Source organism: Acomys minous (assembly GCF_964271855.1).
Source record: "Acomys minous genome assembly, chromosome: 3".
NCBI classification, from domain to species: domain Eukaryota; kingdom Metazoa; phylum Chordata; class Mammalia; order Rodentia; family Muridae; genus Acomys; species Acomys minous.
Genome location: NC_140485.1, coordinates 21,648,844 through 21,674,880, shown reverse-complemented (window position 1 = coordinate 21,674,880; position 26,037 = coordinate 21,648,844). Strand labels below are relative to the sequence as shown.

Genomic DNA, 26,037 nt, shown 5'->3' with positions numbered 1-26,037 from the left:
TCAGATCTGGCGAGGCCCCGGCGAACCCAGCATCGTCAGCAGAGTTCCCCTTCAGCCCTTAGTCTGGGACACGGGAAGTACTTCTTTTTGGGCCCCCTGGGGGTTTCCCTGGGCCCCTGGGGGAAAGAAACTGCCCCAGCCATAAATGGAAACTCATCACAGGCCTCTGCTCCCCTTCTCCCCTAAAGCCCCCCAAATTCAGGCCTTTGGCTTCAAGGAACTACTCCTGCTGGTGGTGAAACCCTGACAGAAGGGGACAGACATTTCCCTCAGTTTTCTAAAACGAGACCAGTGCTATCCGTTCTTCAGGTGTATCATCGTCGGTAGCAACACGTAATTTGTCCATGTTTGTTATAGAAATTCCTAGAATGAAACCCCTGGGAGAGAATGGGGAAAGTGAGGAAGTTTAAGGCCCCAGTAACTTCCCCGTGCAGCTGAGAAGTTGAGTTCCATCTCACTTAGCGGCCTGTAGCCAGGCAAAGAGTGGAGAGCGATCAGGCGTAGTATAAGCTGGGGAGACGTGGGTGGGGCCTTTAGACTCCAGGCTAACACTTGTCACAGTCTAGTCCGCAGTTTATTCCCCTGTGTGTCCCTCCCCCAAGGCTCACGCCCACCCCCCCGCCTCGCCCCCACCTCGCCGCATCCCCGCCCCGTGAGCCCCAGGGGCTGCCCAGCCAGCACCCCACGTGAAGCCGCGGGGGCGGGCGCTGGCGCCTTCCTGCTCTACCCTTGTATGGGGACCCGAGGGGCCGGCCCTCGGAGTACTTAAGGCCGGGAGCGACAAAGCGCTCCTAGAGTCGACAGCTCTAGCCACACAGTCCCCGCGCCGTCGCCGGAGCGGAGGAAGGGTGAGTCGAGCCCCAGGACTATAGGGAGCAGGACGCTTTACGATGCCGATCGCCATGAGGCTGGAGGCAGCGCGCGAGCTGGAGTGCGAGGCTCTAGGCACGCTGCTGCGGGAGCCGCGGGAGGCCGAGCGCACGCTGCTGCTCGACTGCCGCCCGTTCCTGGCCTTCTGCCGGAGCCACGTGCGCGCCGCACGACCTGTGCCTTGGAACGCACTGCTGCGGCGCCGTGCGCGCGGCACACCCGCCGCTGCCCTCGCCTGCCTGCTGCCAGACCGCGCACTGCGGGCGCGCCTGAGCCGCGGGGAGCTGGCTCGCGCAGTGGTGCTGGACGAAAGCAGCGCGTCTGTAGCCGAGCTCCAGCCCGACGGCCCCGCTCACCTGCTGCTAGCCGCACTGCTGCATGAGGTGTGCGCGGGATCCACAGCCGTGTTCTTCCTACGAGGTGAGCCTGAGCCCCGCGCCACCTGCCCCGCGCCCCGCTTCCCGCTTCCCGCGCCCGGCCTCTTGGCTAATCGTAGCCTTCCTTTCTTGCGTTCCCCACAGGCGGCTTCGAAAACTTCCAGGCATGCTGTCCGGATCTGTGCTCTGAAGCCCCTGCCCAGGCACTGCCTCCTGCTGGGACCGAAAATAGCAGCTCTGACTCTAAGGCTCCCATCTATGACCAGGTGAGTTGATATCAAAATTCTTTGTCTTCCTGTCTAGACCCACTGTCCACGCTAGAGGGATGTCTCTGGGGAAAGCCAAGGGTGTGTTCAAGTACTCATTCCCGTGGTGTGTGTGTGTGTGTGTGTGTGTGTGTGTGTGTGTGTGTGTGTGTGTGTGTGTGTCCTGCACATGGTGTGAATGTGTATATCCTCATATAGACTTTAAGGCATGCCTGGCACACGGTGTCCAAAGGTATAACCCCCTTCGGACTTCAAGTTCTATCTTGGTTAAAAAGACTGGCCTAGAGCCTTCTTGTTTCTAGGCAGCCCATAATGTCTCTGCCCCATTCAGGGCTCAAACCCTCCAGGTCTAGGCTGAGGTCTTAACACTGTCCTTTTCTTCCTCCAGGGTGGTCCTGTGGAAATTTTACCCTACCTGTACTTGGGTAGCTGCAGCCACTCCTCAGACCTTCAGGGCCTGCAGGCCTGCAGTATCACCGCGGTTCTCAATGTCTCGGCCAGCTGCCCCAACCACTTTGAGGGTCTTTTCCATTACAAGAGCATCCCAGTAGAAGATAACCAGATGGTGGAAATTAGTGCCTGGTTCCAGGAGGCTATCGACTTCATTGGTAAGGGGAGCCTCAGCCCAGGGATGTGTGGCTACTGTGGGGGAGAAGGTAGAGGGGCAGCTGTTTCCTCTGTCCATCGTCCTGTCTGACTCCTCCCTCCCCATTTCCTTTTCAGACTCCGTCAAGAACAGTGGGGGCCGGGTACTGGTGCACTGCCAAGCTGGCATCTCTCGCTCAGCCACCATCTGCCTGGCATACCTAATTCAGAGCCACCGAGTACGGCTGGAGGAGGCCTTTGACTTTGTTAAGCAGCGTCGGGGAGTCATCTCCCCCAACTTTGGTTTCATGGGGCAGCTGCTGCAGCTTGAGACCCAGGTGCTGTGCCACTGAGGCTAATCCCACCCCATGGCGCTGGCTCTCATGGACTCCTGGGGGAAGCTACTGGGACTGTTGGCTGGGCTCCTCTCTGGCCTAGCTCATCTCTCACCTTGTCCTCAAGTTGGGGTGCTGGAAAGCCAGGATGATGGCTTTTCTGATATGGTGCTCTTCTGAGGGGGGTTTAAGGGCTGGCCCTTATTCAGGGATGGGGCAGATAGGATATTTGCTCTCCCTTCCCCGCCTCCCCTGCCCCCTGCCCCCCCCCCCCGACTCTGGCAGAAATTAATTGGACTCTAAAGCTATGTATTGCAGTCCCACTATGTATGTTCAAGCCTTTGGTAGCCCAAGGGTTCAAGAAACAAGCTGTGACAAGCAGGAACCGTGTCTAGGGGTGTGCACCCCTTGACCCAAAGCTCTAACCTTATGCTCCCAAGGGAGCCAGGGGGTGATGCGTATATCATGTTACCAACAGACTGCTTTTATGTGTAAGTATGTGTGCATCTTGCCGTAATTGGTGCTGACAAGTTACTTGTGTTCAACTGACCTTTGACACCCCCTCCCTGACTTCCTCCAAGCCCTGCGGGCCAGCGAGGGGGGCGTTGGAAACAGCACTTTATATTTATAGAGAACATTGAGGATGTGTCAATAAAAACAGTGTTTTGTTAAAAAAAAAAAAAAAAGAGCAGTACCACATGTGTCTGGTCTCAAGTCTGTGCCTGAGTAACTGAGTGGTCTTCAGCAACCTGGCCTGGGGGCTCTCCTGGGAGAGTGTGGGAAGGCAGACTCCAGACTCCAGGTCTCAAAGCAGCTCAGAGCCTCCCTGATCCGACCCTACATCCTTAGGAACCACATTTTCCCAATGTGTGTTGGCTGAGGGCATTCAAGGTCAGAGGGCACTGGCTCCCTGGGGCTGAGTGAAGGGGGCACAACCTGTCCCTACGGCCCAGGCCCATTCTCTCTGCCTTGGGGTAAGGCAACCAAGAGCTAGGGTTGTTCTTGGCCTTCCTCCAGGGCTATTATCAGTTTCTTTCTTTTTTAATTGATTATTTGGGAATCTCACATCAAGCTCCCTGACCGCACACACCGCCCAGTTTGCCCATGTCTGCTCCTCTTCCTGGATGCCTCCTCCCAAAGGAAAAAGCAAGTCCATTTTGTGTTGTCCATATACTCACTGGAGCATGGTCGAATTCCTAGTGGCCAGCCCCCACAGGGAGGATGAGTTTTCTCCTCCTGCATCCATACCAGAAGCTGTCGAGGATCAGAGGATTGGAGCCAGCTCTCCCTTGCCCATAGACATCAAAGTGGCCAGCCATGTCAGGGCCATTGACCCACTCTCGGCCCTCAGCAGCTGCACAGGCCATGGACCTCAGCCTGCCACTCATATCAGGGTGCTCCTGCCCCCCACCCCCCCAGCAAAGCCGACATCACCCAGTCATTGGTCAGTGGCGCAGACTGCATATGCATACTGCGTACACTGATCTCAGGTGTCATTGCATCCTGGGGTGGCAGCATGGACTGCAGACACTAACATGGTCTCTGGTGGCCTAGTGGACCACGGTGGTCCTTTGAGGATGTCTAACCCAGAAAGTGAACCTTTCTTGGAGGGCTTCTGTTGTTGCTCAGAGCTGGGGGAGGCTGGAGGTTGGTGGAGGTTGGGGGAGGGGAAGGGTAGAAGGGTGGGGGGAGGGGAGGGGGAGGGTGGGGCTAGGGGAAAGAGTGGGGCTGGGGGAAGAGTGAGGAAGGGTGGGTGGTGAAAGGGCAAGGGGGAGGGCAGGGGGGAGGGTAGGAGGGAAGGGCGAGTAGGGAGGGGGTAAAGGGGGTTGTGTGTGTGGGGGAAGGGGATGTTCACAGAAGGTTCCGGGAGCTAAGTCTGCCTCTGCATAAGCTCCAGGCTGTTGTACACCATCCTGCCGACCCCACTGGGCAATGACGGCATGTCTACTAGCCCCCTCTCTCGCTTGTCACTGCCATCACATCTTCAGTTTGCCTTCTCCATAGTGCACACACTGATCTGTTTATCTGTCTTCCCCCACGTCTCTATCACATATTTGTCTATTGCTGTGGTGCCTGCCTGCTTGCCTCAGGCCATGGGGCTGCAGCTATACCAGTTTCTATTGGGACCTACCTGTGAACTTGATGTCCACCTCAGGGTGAGTAAGGGACACCCAGGCCCCAGAGTCATTGACATTTCATCACCATTTCATATATAGTATGACTGGTTGCTGGCTGTCCCATTTCATCTCATTCCTTAACCTTCTGTGCTTCTGACATTTTACCCTCCTAAAAAATGGCCTTTCTTTTTCTTCCTTTTTTTCTTTTCTTTTTCTTTTTTTTCCCCCCTCTGTGTAACCTTGTGCTCACTTTGTAGACTAGGCTGACTTTGAACTCACAGAGATCCGCCTGCCTCTACCTCTTCAAGTGCTGGAATTTATTTGTTTATTTTTTTGGAACAGTCTTGCTATGTAGCCTTAGCTTGCCTGGAACTGGATATGTTGACCAGGCTGGCCTCAAGCTCTCAAGAGATCCTCCTGCCTCTGCCTCCCAAGTGCTGTGGTTAAAGGTGAGTGCCACCACAAATGGTATTTTATACTCTCTCCTTCAAATTTAATTGTGAAAAAAGTAACAAACATGATCATCTTTGCCATTCTAAGTGTTCAGTAGTATTAGATAAAAGTCATAGTAATTAATTGTTTCTAGAACTTAACATTTTGAAAAATGGGAACACGTTATATGTTGACACTAATTCCCAAACCATCCTCCAGGTGGCCTCTGCCTTCTCCTGTATTGGTGACTCTGGGGACCTCAATGAGTGGGGCCATTCAACAGTCGTCTCCTTTGAAAAATACGTACTTAAAAAATGATTTATTTACAAGCTGGGCGGTGGTGGCGCATGCCTTTAATCCTAGCACTCGGGAGGCAGAGGCAGGCAGATCGCTGTGAGTTCGAGGCCAGCCTGGTCTACAAAGTTAGTCCAGGACAGCCAAAGCTACACAGAGAAACCTTGTCTCAAAAAAAAAAAAAAAAGATTTATTTACTTTATTGTGTAAAAATGTTCTGTCTGCGTGTATGCCTGCACGCCAGAAGAAGGCACCAGATCTCATTATAGATGGTTGTGAGACACCATGTGGTTGCTGAGACTTGAACTCAGGACCTTTGGAAGAACAGATGGTGCTCTTAACCTCTGAACCATCTCTCCAGCTCCAAAAACGTATACTTTTTAGCTGGGTGGTGGTGGCACATGCCTTTGATCCTGGCACTCGGGAGGCAGAGGCAGGTGGATTGCTGTTAGTTCGAGGCCAGCCTGGCCAGCAAAGTGTTCAGGACAGGCAAAGCTACACAGAGAAACCCTGTCTCAAAATAAATAAGTAAATAAATAAATAAATAAGAAAAGAAAAAAAAAGATAGAAAAAAAGAAAAACATATACTTTTTATTCTTTGAGCATTTTATGCAGGCATGTATACAATGTGTTTTGAGCATTTTATGCAGGCATGTATACAATGTGTTTATCATATTTACCTCTCCCTCCCTCAACACATCTCTCTCCCACCTTCATGTCCTCTTCCTATTTCATAACCCACTGAGTCCAATTAGTGCTTCCCAAAGACTCATGCGTGTAGGGTCATCCAGCAGCGCGTGGGCATAGCTCCAAATTAAAATGACTAACAACCATCAATTGCCAATGGCTGCTTAGAGTAGAGGCCTCATGCAGGGATTTTGACTGCCTTGCTCTTGCACAAGTAACCTCAGTTGCTACAAGTCTGAGTGCAACGGGCACACGTCATGTCCGGATGACAGCATTTCACAACTCTCCTCCCCGTCTACTGGCTCTTACACTCTTTCTGCCTCTGCGTCTGAGATGAGACATTTCTCTGTGCCTTGGAAGGGACAGGGTGATGTAGAAGTGCCATTTAAGGACGAACACTCACAGTCACTTTTTTGTTTGTTTGTTTTGTTTTGTTTCTCAAGGTAGGGTTTCTTGAGCTGGGGAGATGGCTCAGAGGTTAAGAGCACTGGCTGTTCTTCCAGAGGTCCTAAGTTCAATTCCCAGCAACCACATGGCGGCTCACAACCATCTATAATGAGATCTGGTTCCCTCTTCTGGCAGGCAGGCACACATGCAGACAGAACACTATGCATAATAAATAAATAAATAAATAAATAAATAAATAAATAAATTAATAAATCTTAAAAAAAGAAAGATAGGGTTTCTCTGTGTAGCTCTGGCTGTCCTAGAACTTGATCTGTAGACCAGGCTGGCCTCGAACTCACAGAGATCCTCTTGCCTCTGCCTCCCAAGTACTCCAACTTAGTTTATAACATTCTTGTTCGAGGGAAAAACTGTATTTTTTTGATCAGGTATGAGATTTTCCACCAATGTGATGATGACGATTTTACTAAGCACATTTAACTAGTTAGGCAGTTGTTTTATATATATATATATTGAGACAGACCTTCACTATGCGAAATCCTGTGGAATGCTGTCTTCTAGACATGACATGGCTGTGGCACTCAAACTTGTGGCAACTGAAAGATCAAGGCTGGCTTAGTTTCAACCTCGTTATGGTTCATATGGGATTACAGGTGTGAGCCACCACGACAACTCATGCTTTCTCTTTTATGGCAAAAAATACTGAATGTTTAGGGTTGTACATGGTAAGCTTTTGACATATATATGCATTGTGAGATTTTTTTTTTCTCGAGACAGGGTTTCTCTGTGTACCCTTGGCTGTCCTGGACTCACTTTGTAGACCAGGCTGGCCTTGAACTCACAGAGACCCACCTGCCTCTGCCTCCCAAGTGCTGGGATCAAAGGTGTGTTCTACCATACCCGAGTGTGAAAGATTCTTTCAATTAAGCTAATTAGCATCTCCATTGGATGCATTGAAACCAGTCCACACTCTGCGCAGGCATCAGTGGCATCTCCCCTATTTCTGGAGAAATGCTAACAGGTCCTTGTGGTCAACAACAACCGGTGCCCTTGGCTTTGGCTGTCCTTCCTTGGACATAGGATGGACTTGTTGGTGTGGTCCAGGCTGTCAATCCAGGCGGGGTCTTTGGGTATAAGGAATAGAAAGAGAGTTGAGGAGCTTTGCGTTTTGGATGAGTGAAATGGGACGGGCCCTAGCTGATCATGCCAGCAGATATCGGAAGGACCACAGTCCTGTGAGGGTCTGAGTGTCTGAAAGTGTCTCCTCTGCTGTGGGAGATGCGTCTCTGTGTCCTGATGATGTGGGGGGGGGGGAGAGGGAGAGGGAGAGGGAGAGGGAGAGGGAGAGGGAGAGGGAGGGAGGGAGGGAGGAAGGGAGGGGGAGAGAGAGAGAGAGAGAGAGAGAGAGAGAGAGAAAGAGAGAGAGAGAGAGAGAGAGAGAGAGAGAGAGAGAGAGAGAGAGAGAGAGATGGGGGGCGTGCCTTGAGTTCTCAAACAGCTTTTCTGTGTCTGAGCCCTCTGGCAGGGGTGGGGCAGGAAAAGTGGTCCCTTCAAATACTGGGAACCTTGCTATGATGCTTCTCTGCCCTCTGGTGGCAGGAGGGGATATCAAGGAAGCCACACTGCCCAGTGGTGTCCCAAGGGTTTGTTTTGTGTCTCCTGCCCACTTTTTACCCACTTCAGCCAAGGTGGGTGGGGCTATGGTCCAGAAGGCTCAGGTCTGCAGGGGAGGGTCCTCAGGTAGGAGTGGGCAGGTCTTCAGGTGGTAGCTGTTGGGAGAAACTGCAGGTGGAACTGGTTGGGATGCTACAGGTGTGGGCTGGAAAAGCCTCTATTAAAGGGAGAGGGTGGTAAAGCACCTGCTCTTAGGATGCCCTTCCCCACCGCAGTTCTGTGTGCTGCTTGCTGAGAGTTTCGTGAGGACCCACCATGGGGAGTGTGGGAGGCCTGTGGCCTTCGATGCTAGCTCTGCTCTCCTTGCCAGGTAAGCTGGCTCCAGCCTCTGGGGCATTAGAAAGAGAGGGAGGGGCTGTGGCCATGCCTTAAAATAATCTTTACTGAATTTTATAGTTGCAGATGAAGGCTTTCAGGGGTGTGTTTAGAAGTGAACTCCTAGGGACCAAGGAGGAGGCCTCCTGATACCTGTAGGAACAGAGAGGGCCCACATAACAGCAAATTGTCTAGTGTCTTACTGCATACCTACTTGTTTTACGGTAGAGGTTCTGTTCTAGCCTGGCTGGGGCAGCAGTCACTCAGGCTAAGCCTGGGTTGAGAAAAACTTGAAGAGTCTGAGGCTAGCCCCGAATCTGGTGTCACTTCAAGATTTAAAGTCCACAATGCCTCTTTTCTGCCTCATATGGGCTGCTCTAACCTTTTTTGAGTCAAGACACTAAAAAAAAAAAAAAATTAAAAAAAAAATTTAGTATACAGTGTTCTGCCTGTATGTAACACCTGTAGGCCAGAAGAGGGCACCAGATTTCATTGTAGATGGTTGTGAGCCATCTTGTGGTTGAGGGGAGTTGAACTCAGGACCCCTGGAGGAACAACCAATGTTCTTAACCGCTAAGCCATCTCTCCAGCCCCTAAGCCAAGACCTTTTTTAAAGGGACCTCCTTCACTGAAGGCATCTAGACCTTGTCACTAGGTATGGCTGAGTGGGATAGGCAGGCTTCAGGGATGTATGCTGGGAGGCCTCTCCTGGAAGGGGCTGGGATTTGCTGCCCAAATCCCTCAGTTTCCCATGTTGTCCTGTCTCTTCAATGGAGCCCCAGGGGCATCTATGTGTCTACACTTGTCTGCCTGGGCCAGGTTTGATCCTAGGAGTACCCTCATCATCCAGATGTTCAGGAGTCTGCAGTACCAGCATCCCAGAAAACTTCACTCCTGAGGAAAGCCAGGTATCTCAGGACAAGGACATCCCTGCAATTAACCAAGGTGAGACCACTGGGTTATACTTAAAAAAAAAAAAACCCAAAAAAACAAAAACAAAAAACAAAATCATGCTGAATGTGGACATGCAGAAACAATTGAAAGGAAACACATATGCAGGGACTTCTAAGTATGTCCAAGTTTCATGAGGAAATGCTGAAATCTGTTTTTCTATATCTTTCGCTGGTGAATTATTTATCTTTTATAATTTTGGTTTTTTGAGACAAGGTTTCTCTGTGTAGCCTTGACTGTCCTGGACTCGCTTTGTAGATCAGGCTGGCTTTGAACTCACAGAGATCCTCCAGCTTCTGCCTCCCAAGTGCTGGGATTAAAGGCATGTGCCACCACACCCGGCTTGAATTATTATTTTTATATGAGCTATTATAAGTCTCTTAAAAAGCAGCCTGACAGCCTGACAGGAGAGCACGGGCGCGCTCTCAGCCTGGGAGTTGAGCAAACTCATCAGTAGATATTTGAGAACAGGTCAGTCCCTCTCTGAGGAACAGTGCACCAGTGTGACCTACCCAGTTGCAGGGTAGGCTGTTAAGGAACAAAGAAGCCTGTGGCTCAAGGCCTCCCTGTCTTGGAATCTCAGACACGAGGAACACAGGCACAATGGGCTAAAGTCGGTGGCAATGAAGGTGAATTCAGATATCGGCGCCATCACAGGCTGAAATGTTGGGGGAACCTTAGGGTGGATGGTGGCCTCTGCTCCCTTCTTTCTTTGTGAGCTGGTTAGAAGCTCAGATGGGCACCGGTTGGTCCTTACTCAGTTGTTGTCCTCTGGAGGGAGCCAGACCCAGAGTCTTCCCCTGGTACCCACTTTTAATGCCACGGAGAAGACTCCACCACCCTGGGGCTCACAGTAGTTGCTAACAGCTGCCCCTGCCTATCTGATGTCTTGTTAGGAAACACTGCTATCCCCGGCTGCTGTGGATGACGGCCAATGGCTGTTGATGCCACACAGCTGTCCCAGGTCCAGGAGCGTGGCTTGTAGATCTAAGAACGCAGCCTTCATCAATCTTTGTTTGTTTGTTTGTTTGTTTTTTCGAGACAGGGTTTCTCTGTGTAGCCTTGGCTGTCCTGGACTCACTTTGTAGACCAGGCTGGCCTTGAACTCACAGCGATCCGCCTGCCTCTGCCTCTCAAGTGCTGGGATTAAAGGCGTGCGCCACCACGCCCAGATTTCATCAGACAATTTGATGTCCTCTTACCTGAAGAGGACTCACAAGGGGGTGGGACTAGAAGTCTGTGTCACTATCTGTAGTCTGAAGGCCTGATGACATGAAGCGGCACCTCTGAGCTCCTCTCAAGCTTTCTGTGGCTCCCCTCGATGCCTCAGGGATCCTCCTGAGAGTTCTCTTCCCAGAACTCCGCTCCAGAAGGTTCCCTGACAGGAAGATGAGAAGCCGAAGTAAACATGAGACAAGACGTGTTCACCCTTCTCAACTTTCTTCTGTGGCTGTGACTTGCAATTTTGGTTCCTAGCTACCTCAAGGGCTCAGAATAGAACAGGCGACAGGGACTAGATGGTGGGTGGTAGGGAGCAAGGCAAGAGAGATGAGGACACGTTCTGAGGGAGTGTGGCTCAGGCTGGAGTGGGCCTGTGTGGAAGAGGAGGCTGCGTCCTGTCAGAGGGTCTTGAGTCAGCACTGGATCACACGTGCTGAGGGAGCCATGGGCTGTGTTTGGACAGGGGAAGGATGTCAAGCAAGCTGAGAAACCTCACGTACCTTTCCAGGCTGGGACTCAGCAGGGTAGGTGGATGTTCCCAAAGCCACACACACAGGGCCTTTGGTGCTCACGGAAGTTTAGCCTCAAAGTAGAAGAAGGCATAGACACTGGCATTGCTGGGTCCGTGCCAGCCTGTGTTATGGAAGTCACAAGTTCACACGCATCCTTTCCTCCTCTTCCTTCTCAGGGCTCATCTCAGAGGAGACGCCAGAAAGCAGCTTCCTGGTAGAAGGGGATATCATCCGGCCGGTGGGTGTGCACACAGGGGGTGAGAACCCTCAAAACCCTCTTCTAGGTGTCATGAGTGCTTGCTTGGCAGTTGGGGTCCATTGTACGGTTGGTTAGGTACCATTTTCAAAGTCCTCATGAATATGATAACAGTGACAGCTGAAATGACAACCTTGTCAGCCAAGGAGGGCTCCCTGGAGGAGGGGATTCAAGCCCTCAGACTCCACTTGACACCCTGTCCAGGGGGACTGCTTAGGAAGCACAAAGGCTAGAGACATGAATCCGGGCCTGACTGTGGTGGCGCAAGCCTTTAATCCCAGCATTTAGGAAGCAGAGGCAGGCAGATCTGAGTTCAAGATCATCCTGGTCTATCTACATAGTGAGTTCCAGGACAGCCAGGGCTGCACAGAGAAACTGTGTCTCGAAAAACTAAACCAAACCAAAAAGAGACATGAGCCTGACTGACTCATGCATGACACCTGGACGGCTGTCAAGACCCCCCCCCCCCCCCAGGGAAGCCAGAACAAAAAGTAACACAGAGGAGACCATCTTTGCTAGGGATGGAGGGTTGGGTCAGGAGGGAGGAGGCTGGTGGGAACTGAAGTGACGTTATTGCAGAGAGGACACATTGTTGAGAGGTAGTGACATTAGAAGTGAATATGACAGTGAGCAGTGGAAAGCAAGACTCCCTGCTTGTTCAGAGGTGACGGGCTACTGCGTCCATAGGCAGGAGAGTTTACGTTATCCATTTGAGATCTGTACACATGTGCCTGGTGCTTGAAACCCTTTGAGCTAAATCAAATCAAAAGTTGATGGGCAGAGCTGCAGGGCCTTTTGGGAGCCACGAAGGCTACACTTTAGAGTTCTGGTTAGTGAAAGTTGGGAGAGAAATATTGTGAGTAGGGCCCTTCCCTTTCTGTCTGTCTGTCTGTCTTTCATTTAAGATTTATTCATTTGCCGGGCGTGGTGGCGCACACTTTTAATCCCAGCACTCGGGAGGCAGAGGCAGGTGGATCGCTGTGAGTTTGAGGCCAGCCTGGTCTACAAAGCGAGTCTAGGATGACCAAGATAACATGGAGAAATCCTGTCTTGAAAAACCAAAAAAAAAAAAAAAAAAAAAAAAAAAAAAAGATTAAAAAATTTTTTATCTTATATATGAGTGCTCTGTCTGTCTGCATGTACACCTGCACACCAGAAGAGGTCATCAGATCCCAGTATAGATGGGAGCCACCATGTGGTTGTCAGGAATTAAACTCGGAACCTTTTGAAGAGCAGACAGTGCTCTTAACCACTGAACCATCTCTCCAGCTCCCAGCCCCTACCTTGTGTTAGGGGAAGCTTTGCCAGACTCCTGTTCCATGGAGCTGCTTGGGCGGGGCTGAGTCGCTCTGAGCCAGGCCTCCTAGGGCAGTAACCTTAGGAACTTTAATCAATAGTTCAAGTTCTGACTTCCGTTCTCTGAGTTCTCACAGCTGGCCCACTGACTTCCCATGCTTCTGCCCCCTTGTGATGGTTTCCTCTTCCCAAGGCCTCCATGTCCTGCCTCTCTCATCTTTAGAGTTCTGGTGGTCTGAGGCACGGTGCCCTGGGGAGTCAGGAAACTCGCCCATTTAACTCTGAGCTTGCCCTCTCTCCTCAGAGCCCCTTCCGATTGTTGTCGGTGACCAACAATAAGTGGCCCAAGGGTGTTGGTGGCATGGTGGAGATTCCCTTCCTGCTCTCCAGCAAGTATGGTGAGTGAGAGAGAGCTGCGTGCAGCCAGGCTCCTGTCGGGAGCTTCTCTCCCCTTCTCTGTGCAGCACCGCAGCCCTGGGCAGGCCTCCCATGCCCAGGGCATTCTGAGCTGCAGCAGGGGGATGGGTATTGAGACTCTGGAGGAGAAGCCGGTGGAACTCTCTGGTCCTCTCTGGGCCACATAGTCACACAGCTAGGGCCTTTCTGCAGGCCAGGCTTCCTCTTCACCGTTGCCCTCTCTGAACGCTGTTTTGGAAGGTGAGCTCAGGGTCCTGGTCTCAGCTCCACGTGGACTTCCAAAGATCCTCAGGAGCTATGGGACCTCTGCAGGGGGTCAGCCTTGCTGTCCTTTCCAGATGAGGCCAGCCGCCAGGTCATTATGGAGGGCTTTGCTGAGTTTGAACGGTTCACATGCATCCGGTTTGTTGCCTACCGGGGCCAGAGAGACTTCATTTCCATCCTTCCTATGTCAGGGTAAGTGCTCTTGGTGTGTGTGTGTGTGGTGTGGTATGTTTGTTGTGGTGTGGTATGTGTGTGTGGTATGGTATGTGTGTGTGGTGTGGTATGTGTGTGTGTTGTGGTATGTGTGTGTGTTGTGGTGTGTGTGGTATGTGTGTTGTGGTGTGTGTGTTATGTGTGTTGTCGTGTGTGTAGTATGTGTGTTGTGGTGTGTGTGTTATGTGTGTTGTGTGGTGTGGTATGTGTGTTGTGTTGTGGTATGTGTGGTGTGGTATGGTGTGTGTGTTGTGGTGTGTGTGTTGTGTGTGTTGTGGTGTGTGTGTTGTGGTGTGTGTGTTGTGGTATGTGTGGTATGTGTGGTATGTGTGGTATGGTGTGGGTGGTGTGGTGTGCATGGTATGTGTGGTGTGCATGGTATGTGGTGTGTGTGTGTTGTGTTGTGTGTGTGTGGTGTGAGTAGTGAGTGTGTTCACATTCTGTTCATCCCTTTGTGTACACAAATGATATCTAAGCCTATTTTTGACCCTGCTTTCTTGGGTTCAACCCCAGCCTACCCTGAATGGTTCATTCATGACCTGAACCTTCTGGGCCAAAGGTGTGGGTAAGGGATGGCCCTTCTCTACAAAGCCCTCACCTTCTGTGGGGGGCTTGTGGTATGACTCTCATGTGCCACTTGAGTCGAGGTGAGTCCCCTAGTTTAGCCTCTTCTGCCTTCTCTTTGAGGTAGGGTAGTGGTAACACCTATACCCTACCTTCCCTGGGGCCTGACATGGTGTGGACAGAAACTGTGGCTGAGGCTTATGACAGAGGTCTGCTTGTGGCATGACCTGCTTCCGCTGAGCGTGAATGTTAGGCCCCACCTTTTGGCAGCCCAGGTGGTAGTGAGGCTCCCTGTGACACCCTCTTCCAAGGCCAAGCAGTTAAAAGACCTGGGAGATGTGAGACTAAGTCTGGAACTAGAGTCCAGGATGGGGACTGACCATCTCACTTGTCCATCCCAGGCCCTAGAGCAAGCACAGCAAGTGCCTGTCTGCCTTTCTGCTGACTCTTTTGGGCTGATGCCCAGCTAGCTCACCTCCAAGCTAGCTCACTCTCATGGTCTTTCAGGTGCTTCTCTGGTGTGGGACGCAGTGGAGGGATGCAGCTGGTGTCCCTGGCACCCACTTGTCTCCAGAAAGGCCGGGGCATTGTCCTGCATGAGCTTATGCACGTGCTGGGCTTCTGGCACGAGCACTCACGGGCAGATCGGGACCGCTACATCCGGGTCAACTGGAACGAGATCCTCCCAGGTAAGTCAGCTGGTGCCCAGGCTAGGCTGGGTCTCGGGGACCCTGAGGGACAGAGGCTTCGGGCAGGGGCTGGAGTTGAGAAGTTGCTCGCCTTCCCTGAAGAGCTCATACCCTTCCCCCACTGTCTGTCCCTTTCTCGTGAGGCAAGTGAGATTCATGCCTCTCTGATATTTGAGAGTGGTCCTCCGTGCCTGCTCCTCTGGGCCTCTAGAGTTGTACCTAAGGAAGACCATCAGCCATTTGTTTTGCGTGTCACTTCTCTCTGACATTGTCAAGTCGTCTGGATGTGAGGTTGGCAGTGTCCTGTGAGTCTTGATCACTGAGTCCAGACTTCAGCTGTCACCCACATTGCAGATGCTACTGGGGCAGGGGCTGTGGCACTAAGCCAAGACAGAAATCCAGAGGGTAGCTCGGACACATGGGTCAGGCAAGGGACAGCACTGAAAAGCTGAGGTGCACAAGATGGGCATCAATGGGCATGTGGCTCAGAGAATACCCTGGGAGTGGCAGAGCCCAGGCTGACAGAGGTGGGGGGGAAGCCCTGATGCCCTTGGGCAGCATGCCTGCTGGGTGTGGTAAATGGATCAGATTGCAGTGTAAGCCTGTATGTGGGGCCTGGGGCTCAACGGTAAGAGTGACAACTTTCTTGATCAGGAGGGAAGTTTTGGAGGGGCAGGAACCACAGTGCATTTGGGGGTTCAGGAAGCATAAGGGGCCTCCTGCTGGTGGGAACTGCTAAGGGTCCTCTGCTGCCCCTGGGTGGGGTGGGGGTGGCCACATGAAAAATGGGAAACTTGCCCCACAGATGCTTTTGAGGTAACTGGGCAACGCATAACAAAAGGATGGGCCTGGGGAGGTGGGGCTTGGGGGGGCGCATGATCTTTCCAAGTGCTCTTGGGGTGCTGCTTGTAAGCACTCATCCTATGGCAGGCTGGGAGAAACTTAGATTTGAAAAATCAGTCAGTGCAAATGTCCTGATCATGACAAAGCAGATGCCAATAACCAATGAACCCTACACTGCTCTCCTTTGGGAACTATAGTCAAATACTTTTAGTTCTGGAGGTTGAAGGACTTGCAGGGTTTTTCAAAAGAACGGAAAGGAAAAGAAAGCTATGTAGTCCCAGTACTCTGGAGGCTCAGGCAGAGGATTCCAAGGGTGAGGCCTAAGCTACATAGACTCTTTTAAGTAAATAATCATAAAACGCAATTTTAAGATCATGGGTCTCTGGTTAAGGGCAAGCTTAGGTTAAGAGCAGGCTCAGGGGAAGTGTAGAGCCGTTGATATTTATATCCATGAAAGCAAAGAGAACAAATAAATTAAATATGTCCATTTAAGTTTAAAAAATAACAGGGGGACTAATTAAAGTAAAAGCATAAATTAGAGTTAAAAGATGGCACTAATTAACCCAAGAGCTGTTCTAACAATGAAATTGGTTCCAAAAGCGTCTACCTAGGGCTAGCGGCTTAGCCAAGTACAGCACTTTTTTGGTTTGTAACTGGGGCTTCCATCCCTAGTGTCAACAAAGGCTCAGCTATCCTAGTGTGGGAAATACCGCTCACTCAAAGATCAAAAAGTGAGAATACATTTGCATTAATGTGCATAAGGACTGCCAGGGCATAAACCTAATCACAGTAATTCTGTGGGGATCGAGAGGGAGAAATTGAGAGAAGCGGGTGGTTCTGGGGACTCACTAGTATCTTTAATATATGTGGGTACGGTATCCCCTGGTGCTGGGAATTGAGCCCCGGGGCCTGGTACATGTAGATACTTGATTATTTTTTGTTTTGTTGAGACAGGGTCTCACTATGTAGCCCTGGCTGTCCTGGAACTCTATGCAGACTAGGCTAGCCTTGAACTCAGAGACCCTCCTGCCTCTGCTTTTCAAGTGCTGGGATCAAATGTGTGCCACTACACCCAGCTAGGTACTTGGGGTTTGAGTTACAGGACTATATTGCCTATTAACGTAAGGAGGCTGCTGGTGACTTTGGGGAAAAATAGAGTGAGGACACAACCTGCTGGGTCTCGATGGGAGGAGGTGTTGGGGGAACAAAGGCAGCAACCTTTTCTCCCTCGCTGGTCTGGAGGGGAGAAGTGGGCATTCGGGCCAACCAGGATGACTGGACCGCTGCTGCTGGGAAGATGGAGATGGTCTGGGTATTGAGGGGTTGGACACCAGAATCCTGGATAGGAGAGGGCAGCACTTCTCTGAAGCTAGCTCAAGGAATAGACAAGGCACCAGTGCCTAGGGCACAGCAGCCATGGCTTTGTGGGTGCTGTGGGTTTGCAAAGATTTGCGTCAGGCAGAGTGAATTGGGAAGGAGGAAGGGCCAGAGAGAGCTTGTAGGTGGTCATGGCTGCCTGTCCACGAGGTGCCCCCTGCTTCCACATCACCTGGCGTAGGTCTGGACTCCTTCCAGGGCAGGGTAGCAAAGGTGTGCAGGGGAGTCAGACTCTGCCACTTAACGTGGCTTCTGAGTTCCCAGAAGTCACCCCACTTCCCTCCCTTGCCTGCTCTTCCTTGCCCGTCTTCCTAGTAAATATCTACAAAGGTGTGTGTGTGTGTGTCTGTGCTTTAAGGCTTTGAAATCAACTTCATCAAGTCTCGGAGTAGCAATATGTTAGCACCCTATGACTACTCGTCAGTGATGCATTATGGGAGGTGAGCATCCTCCCCTTCCCCTACCCCTCCCTCTTTTCTTCCCCCTCCCCCTTTTTTCTTTCCCCCATCCCTCTCCCCTTGGCCCTCTCCCTCTGACGCCCCCTCCTTCAGCCCCCTCCCACATCCTGGCACTACCCTCCTAGCCACCCCACTACTGTGATATTGACCTAGCCCCCACCCCTGGGTTCCAGGTTTGCCTTCAGCTGGCGTGGGCAGCCCACCATCATACCACTCTGGACTTCCAGTGTTCACATTGGCCAGCGATGGAACCTGAGCACCTCAGATGTCACCCGGGTCCGCCGGCTGTATAACTGTGGCCCCGACTCCCACAGGAGAGGTAAGTGACAGAGTGAGTGACTTGGTGTAGCTAATAATGCTGAAGTGTGAGGGTAAAGATGTAAGAGATGGTGAGGAGGTCAGGAGAGGTGAGTCAGGTCACTATGACGCCTCACGATTGCACTTGAAAACACACTGAAAAAAGTCAATACCCATTAAAGACTAAAACCCCTTAGCAAAGAGAAATAACCCAGGCTATGGACATCTTCCAAAACTTAGAGTAGAAACAACTTTTAGTTGGCAAAATATTACATCTTGGGACAAAGGCAATTTCCCCACTATCCTTCATCAATTCAGTGTTAAAATGAAGGTCGTAGCTACTGCAGCAAGGCAAGAAAAAGTCACAAACTCCTGGTGTTTAGAAAGGAAGCAAAAACTGCCTGGTGGTGATGGTACACACCTTTTAATCCCAGCACTTGGGAGGCAGAGGCAGGCAGATTGCTCTGAGTTCTACAAAGTGAGTTCCAGGCCAGCCTGGTCTACAAAGTGAGTTCCAGGACAGCCAGGGCTACAAAGAGAAACCTTGTCTTGAAAAACAACGCCCCCCCCCAAAAAAAAACCCAAAACAAAAGAGAAACAAAAACTATCACCAATCATAGATTATGATACTGAAACAGTGTCTATGAACAAATTATTAGGACTAGGATAATTTAAAATATCAGTATATTCAACTTAGAATTATATTTCTGAAAACCCTCAAAAATAACTTTAAAAATATTTTCTTATAATATTAATAAAAACAAGCACATAAAGAATAGACAGAAGCTATGTTAAAAACTCTATGGGGGATGGGGGAGCTGGAGCAATGGCTCAGTGGTTAAGAACACTGCCTGCTCTTCCAAAGGTCCTGAGTTCAATTCCCAGCAACTACACGGTAGCTCACAACCATCTATAATGAGATCTGGTAGCCTCTTCTAGAGTACAGGGGTAATAAATAAATCTTAAAAAAAAAAAAACACCAAAAAAATCTCTGTAGGGGAAAACATTTATTTTAAAAATTGCCATGTGCCAGACATGACACCTTTAATCCCAGCATTAGGGAGGCAGAGGCAGGCAGATGACTGTGAGTCCAAGGCCAGCCTGGTCTACAAAGAGAGTTCCAAGACAGCCAGGGCTACTACACAGAGGAACCCTGTCTCAAAAAACTAACTAACTAACTAACTAACTAACTAACTAACTAACTAGCTAGCTAGCTAATTAACTAAAATAAGTAAATGCCATGTGTGATGTGCAGCTGCGATCCTAGCACTTGGGAGGCTGAGGGAGGAGGACCAGTTACAAGTTTGAGGCCAGCCTGGCCTACATAGTAACAACCTGTATCAGGAACATTTGAATATAAAATTGTATGTTCTACCTACAGATAAGGAAGACTGTTCAAAATCTTAAAAAATTCACACTCAAGGGACTGGAAAGATGGCTCAGTGGTTAAGGGCAAGCCTTACTGAGTTTGGTTCCCAGCACTCATGTTAGGCAGCTCACTGCCACCTGTGACTCCAGCAGACACAAGCTCCATATATTTAAAAACAAAATAAATATTAAACAAATCAACACTAACATAATAACTTTTGATATTGGTAGTGCAGCTTATGTGAAAAGATGAAAGACCTAGGAGCTAAGACTTTCCTAAGTAGTGGAACGGCCTGGTGTGATAGCACAGACCTGCAATCTAAGCCGTGTGGACTTCGAGGCAAGAGGATGTTAATTTAAGGTTAGCCTAGGCTATATCATAGTGATCCTGTCTTCAAAACCAGCAACAGCACAAAAGGGATGCAGAAAGGCTGCCCTGGCCAGTTATGAGTTTACAAAATGTCCTTACATATGTGGAAAGTACACATGTGTATAAATACCTGTCTGCTTTCTGAATACGGGGCTTTATTTAAATGCATGGGATGGATGCAGAGATACATGTCTGTGGGAGCAGAGTGGAAAGTTCTGAAGTGGATCCAATTCAAATGTGAAACTTAGTGGGCAAGGTGTGGCTCAGGCCTTTACTACAATCCCAGCACTTGGGAGGCAGAGGCAGGTAGATCTCTGTGAGCTAGAGACCAGTCTGATCTTCATAGGGAGTTCCAGGACAGCAAGAGCGACATAGTGAGGCCCTGTCTCAAAAAAAATAAAAATAAAAATAAAAATAAATAAATCCACTGTGAATCCTCCAAAAGGGGACCTTGATTATGAAAGAAAGGAAGGAACTTGTGGTGTGGGTTTTCAACTGCTTTGGGGGTTGAACGACCCTTTCACAGGGGTCACATGTGAGCTACTTGCATTATGATTCACAACAATATCAAAATTGCAGTTATGAAGTAGCAATGAAAATAATATTTGGGAGTGACCACAACAGGAGGAACTGTATTAGACGGTCACAGCATTAGGAAGGTTGAGACACCCCTGCAGTAGATGGTCTGTCCAGAGACAACTAGTTATCAACCACCACACAGCATTACATTCCATACTGTGTAAAAGACTTGTGTGTGCATGGAGAAGCTTTAACTAAAGCTAAGTGAGAAACATAGCAAGATGTCTTTATAACACTGGGACGGGAAAGAATTTCTTCACAGATAACTTTAACACCAGAAAGATTGAGAAGTCCCAACGCTAGCCATAATAAGAGGCACCGCAAGTAAATCTATTAACACGAGTTATAGAGATGCTTCTGGGCGTATCTAGTAGTGTTCTGAATTCAGAAAAAGCTGTAAACAAAGTCAAAATACCAGATAGAAAAACTCATGAAGTGGTTAATAGGCATCTCAGAAGAAATCAAATGAGATGCAGTTACCCCACTCACTCTCCCCACGCGAGCAGAAGCCTGCTACCTCACAGATAGTGATAATATCAAATACCTCTACAGGGTATGAGGCAAAGAGTAATGTTTGGATCCCACTGGCAGGACCATCGGTGGCTGCACCCCTTTTGGAAGACTGTGTGACCCCTGGTGAGGCTGCTCTGCGTGCCTGTGACCCAGATTTTGTTTCTAGGTCATCCACACCCGAGTCCTTACCCTCTTTCCCCAGCAGCCCCAGTTAAGCACTAATCTACCTTCTGCCTCTATGGATTTACCTTGTCTAGACGTTTCCTATAAATGGAGCCACGTGCCTTTTGTGTCTGGCTTATCGCCCTCGGCAGGACCTTTGCTGTTCATCTGTAATGGCATGTCATTCCTTTTTCTGCCAGATGACATGCACATCTTAGTTACTCACCACTTGATGGCCATCTTGAGCTCTTTCTACTCTGGGACCACTGTGAATAAACTATGTCAGTGTCTACCCCAGGCATAAACCTGCTGGGCCCCATGGTAACGCCATACTCTGCTGTCTTCCAGAGCAGTCGATCCACTTAAAAACTCCACTAGCTATGCAGGTGGCTACTGACTTTTCCTGCATAATTGCCGAGGTTGCTAGTCTATGGTTTTGGTTATGAGCATCTCAGTGGGTACAGAAGTATTTATTGTCGTTCTGACTTGCATTTCTTTAATGGCTAGTCACATCTGGCCATTTTCTGAGATGGCTAGTCAGCTGTATAATTTTTGGTTTTAGATAGATGTCTTCACAGATCCTCTGTTTCATTTTCACTTGGATTGGATTTTCCTTGATGAATTATAAGACTTTTAAAAACACTCTTAGTGAAATCTCATTTGGAAATCTTTCCTCACACACCGTGTATTTGATTTTTGCTTCCTTGATAATATTCTTTGAACAGCAGCCCTCTGCTGTTCAAGTGTATATGTGTGTGTGTATATATATATATCCGTGTGAGGGAACTGAACCTGGGAATTGAACCTGGGTCCTCTGGAAGAGCATCCAGTGCTCTTAAGCACTGAGCCATCTCTCCAGCCCTTAAGTATCATTCTTTTTGTTTGTTTGTTTTTGCTTTGTTTTTCAAGACAGGGTTTCACTGTGTATCCCTGACTATCCTGGACTCAGTTTATAGACCATGCTGGCCTTGGACTCATAGAGATCGGCTTGTCTTTGCCTCCCAATGGCTGGGATTAAAGGCGTGCACCACCACACCTGGCTTAAGTATCATTCTTAATGCCACTTCCCTTGGTACATATGCCTACTTTTAGTACTCGAGTGTTACGTAACTCTTGTTAAAGTTAGAGGATGAGCTGATGTGAGAGGATTGCACGTCAGTCTGGAGCTCCGACTGTTACAAAGAGCAGAGGCTGGGACCCAGTTAGGAGGGACTGGTCCAAGGGGAGGCTGCTGTCACGTGGTGGACAGACTGGCATGTTTGGGTGTTGAAATGATATTGCAGGAGGGCAAGGGCGGGCGCTGGAGGAGAAAGGAAGGTGGCCAGTCAGAACTTAAGGGAGGGTCTGGTTCGCCCTTGGAGGGTCAGACACGTACTTAGACGTGAGAAGGAAGGCAGCAGTAGTGGACCTGGGTCCATGTGCAGATCTGTGGCCTCAGCTCCACACAGTGAGGTGAGGCGGCTGGGAGAGCAGTGGAGATGGCAGGGACATAGGGTGGGGCTGGGGACCGGGGTGTGGTGGGGGCTTTCTATAGGAGGTGGCTGGAGATGTGTCCACAGTGATGATGGCAGCTGAGGTGGGCAGCAAAGATGGTTGGAGGACAGATGCTGCTGCTTGCAGGCGAATGGCTAGAAACGGAGGCATGGACTCTTGTGGTTTCTGGTGCTGACGTAGTTCAGCAAGACGGCACGGGCTGTGAGAGCGGCAGGACCAGGCAGGAGGAGGGTCAGTGGTTAAAGGAGTCTGCACGGATTGGTCTCTGACACTGATGGAGGTATGTGAGGTCATGGTGTGTGAGCAGGGAAGATGGGACCAAGAGGTGGTAGTGGGACCCACCGGAGCAAATAACGTGGGTCATGAAACTCATGTCGCCCACAAAGCAGTGTCAAGCTGTGGTCTGGCAACAAAGAGAAAGCTAAGGGGTTCTTCATCCTCCTGGCAGGACACAGGCCAGAGAGCACTCAGGACCTTGTGATGTCCTCCCTTGGGTTTGAACAGGAACGGGCTCTTCCACAACATGTTCAAGATTTGGGGGTGGGAGGTGGGTGTCAAGTGACCCGACAAAGGATGTGGTAGGAGAAGGCTGCTTGGTCAGTTGGGCTAACAACAGAAGCCCAACTGGGTCACCAGGGGGTGCGGGTAGGGAGGGCCAGCAGCAGCTTTTAGTAGTGGCCCGAGGGGCCAAATGAGGGAGTGACAGACATACCTCCATTGTCCTGGCTTTTGCTATTTATCCTCGGGACAATCCTCCTGCTTCAGGCTCTCCAGTAGGGAGATACAGACACACCCAGCAGCTGTACTGGTATGTGATGTGTGGTAGGAATGCCTGTGCCTCAGTGGAGACCTCATGGCCTATGGAGACCTCTGGCACTCTGCCTCCATAACCCCCTTAAGTAAAGCCGAAGGCCAGCATGAATCCTTGCGGCCATGCTATACACATTGTCTGTGACTCTGAGGCCTAACTTCTGCTCTCTCCTGCTCCAGGGTTTGAGGCCCACAGTGACGGAAGTAGCCGCACTCCTGCCTCCGTATCGCATCTACAGAGACTTCTGGAGGCGCTGTCGGAAGAATCCAGAAGCTCTGCCCCTAGTGGCTCCCGCACAGGAGGCCAGGGTGTCCTTACCGGGCTTGTAGATGGCCAGCAAGGATGGGAGCAACCTGCTCAGAACACATTCAGTGTGGGACCCTTGGCTGGACTGCCTCAGACAGGAGCTGCCGCTTCAAGGTCAGGGTCTGGAACAGGGGCAGATAGCATTTCTCTAGAGCAGTTCCAGCTAGCCCAAGTGCCCACTGTACCTCCTGCTCCATTTCCAGAAGTCAGGGACCAGCCAGCACCCGTCCTAGATGCCTTTGAGAGCCTAGCTCTGCTTCCAGGAGGTTGTGCACCTGAAAGTCACTTTAGAGAGGTCTCCAGAGACTGAACCCATCCCCTTCTGTCTCCAAGTGGTGGGAGGGTGTATCGGCCCAGAGCAGCTAGGTTATCTAGTCCTTGGCCCCTCTGGGAATCACTCCTGTATTCTGTCCCCTGCACTGGCCGCTCTTGGAGGCCCAGGTCACTCCTTAGGGTCTCTTTCCTACCACACCCCCACCCCTGCGGAGTTGCTAGGAATAGAGAAGCCCCAGCGTCGGTCTGTTCTTGACTTGAGCCCCAGCCCTGAACGATGCTGGACACAGAGATAGGATCCTGGGAGTGGTGGGCGAGAGCAAGGATCCAGCCCTGAAGGCCTCTGGGAGTTCTAGAGCTGAGGACTGGTTCCCGGCATAGACTCAAGTGCTGCCTTGGGCATGGGCCTCAGTGGGAAGCCCTGGGACTGGGACCTTCAATGTCCTCCTGTCCATGATGCCTGACGCTAAGGATATTCTGAAGCCCTAAGACTCAGCCCTGGTCTCCAAGAGGCGGAGATTGCACTTTGTTCTCCTGCTAAGTTGGACTAGCAAGAGGTGGCTCTTTACCAGGTCTGCATGGTGGAAACCTTGGCAAGACCACCACGGACAGCATCCTTGAGCCTTAGTCCCATGTGAGATCCCTGTTTTCTGTTGCTTTTCCCACACGTTGCTCAACTAGAAGCCGTTGGGGGGGGTGGAGAGGGGGTGGGTGGGCGTCACTACTTCTTATCCTTGGGCCATGCCACATTCCTTATCGGTCTTCCATTAGGTTTCTTTTAGGAACGAAGAAAGTGTGTAGGTATCAGGGTCTGGGCCACGAGCCCTTCTTTCTCCAGGAGGCTGTTGGGAGGCCAGTGAAGCCCTGCTTGGGATGGGAGGCGAGCCAGAGCCCTGAACTAGTGAGGAAGGGCACCTCGTCCATACGGGAAACGGCAGAAATAAAGTTGGGTGTTTGCTTCATGCAGTGTGCTGTGTCCAAGAGCCCACAAAGCCTCCCAAGGAGTTATACCCAACTCTCTAGAGGGCTAGGCTTTCGACACACACAGGCTTGCTCGAGGTGGCAGAGCAGGAAGCAGAGACACAGAGTGGTTTGGCGTCCCCGGAGAACTGGGCTTTTGCCATCCTCCTGGAGAGGCCACATGCTGGGCTGTCTGAGGGGCTGTGAGGATGCTGCAGCCACTGTCCTCAGTCTAGCTTAAGCTTCAGAACATCTGTTTCCTGAGATTGATTGGGGGGGGGGAGGGGGCGGGGCGTGCTGGGTATCAGTCTCAGCAAAGGATCATGCCTAGGGGTGCTGCCTCTTTTCTTGATCTTGGCTATGGCAAGAGGTGATGTCTGGCTTGTGATGTTGGTAAAGTGGGGCTCTGCAGAAGCATCAAAATATGGCTCCCTTGTGACATCTCGAGTGTCCAAATCAGGCATCTGGCACTGGGCTAGGATGTCCAGGGTCCCTACAAGATCAGAGGAGGGGGAGCCACTCTAGACTCTGTGACCCCCCTGTCCCCAAGGCTATCATGAGCGTCTTTAAAATGTGGCTCTTGATGTTCATCCAAATCAGTTTCAGGAGGTTGGGTTGAGTGACTCTGGTAGCCCCTCTCTTTTGGAGTGGCCGAGGACAAAGTTCTGTTAACTCCCTCCCCCACAGGAAGCCATGTGCCCCTGTGAGAGCCTGGTCTCCATGACATCTCTGGATACTGGAATGTTCCATAAGCTACATTCAGCAGAGTGGTGGACCAGGCCTTGAAGCGTATCAGCCTGAAGACTGATCAGAGCAGCTTAGCCACCTCCTCAAACGCCAGTAACACAGCTACGTGGTGCTGCTTAACACTGGATTTATTCAACAGGCACTTAGGAAAGCCATTAGGCACTAGGGAAGGCTCTGTTATGGGCACCAGGGACAGCATGAACAAGGTAGGGAAAGGATGGATAACTGGCATCTCTTTTTGAGACATGGCTTCTCTGTGTAGCCCTGGCTGGCCTCGAACTCAGACATCCACCTGCCTATGCCTCCCGAGTGCTGGAATTAAAGGCATGTGCCACCCGGTTATGTAGGCATGTTGAGTTGATAAATGACAGGATAAATGACACTTGCAGGCTGTTAGTTAGGAAGGGCCCTTGTAAGAAGACATGCACAGGGCCTGTGGATACCAGTGAAAATGCTAGGGTTAGAGCCACCAATGCAAAGGTCCTGGGGTGGAAAGAAGCAAAGAGTTTGTGGCCAGCACATTAGGTGAGGTGAGGCAGGCAGGGATAGGTTAGGGGGAGGGTAAGAACAGTCTGGAGTAACAAAATGTAACTTAAGGCTCAAGAAGTCATCCTAGGGGCTGGAGAGATGGCTCAGTGGTTAAGAGCACTGGCTGCTCTCCCAAAGGTCCTGAGTTTAATTCCCAGCAACCACATGGTGGTTCACAACCATCTATAATGAGGTCTGGTGTCGTCTTCCG

At 50.6% G+C, this 26,037-nt stretch overlaps 2 protein-coding genes across 4 annotated transcripts; both read left to right on the top strand.

The window, feature by feature from the left end:
• Window positions 1-775: 775 nt before the first annotated feature.
• Window positions 776-3,119, top strand: DUSP2 (dual specificity phosphatase 2). Its single transcript, XM_084776901.1, has 4 exons — window positions 776-1,290; window positions 1,392-1,513; window positions 1,902-2,121; window positions 2,237-3,119. Exons 1-4 carry the CDS (start codon window positions 891-893, stop codon window positions 2,449-2,451), a joined length of 957 nt encoding a protein of 318 aa, XP_084633027.1. The 5' UTR covers window positions 776-890; the 3' UTR covers window positions 2,452-3,119.
• A 1,220-nt stretch (window positions 3,120-4,339) lies between these two features.
• ASTL (astacin like metalloendopeptidase) lies at window positions 4,340-24,553 on the top strand. 3 transcript variants are annotated; one of them, XM_084777863.1, is made up of 10 exons: window positions 4,340-4,589; window positions 8,258-8,352; window positions 9,177-9,302; window positions 11,218-11,279; window positions 12,898-12,991; window positions 13,349-13,466; window positions 14,559-14,740; window positions 17,319-17,400; window positions 17,592-17,737; window positions 23,192-24,553. In XM_084777863.1, exons 2-10 carry the CDS (start codon window positions 8,298-8,300, stop codon window positions 23,626-23,628), a joined length of 1,302 nt encoding a protein of 433 aa, XP_084633989.1. In that variant the 5' UTR covers window positions 4,340-4,589; window positions 8,258-8,297; the 3' UTR covers window positions 23,629-24,553. The 3 variants fall into 3 exon arrangements, with proteins under 3 accessions (XP_084633989.1, XP_084633990.1, XP_084633988.1); XM_084777864.1 differs by lacking the exon at window positions 4,340-4,589 and adding an exon at window positions 4,694-4,999; XM_084777862.1 differs by lacking the exon at window positions 4,340-4,589 and having other exon boundaries at window positions 8,237-8,352.
• Window positions 24,554-26,037: the final 1,484 nt, after the last annotated feature.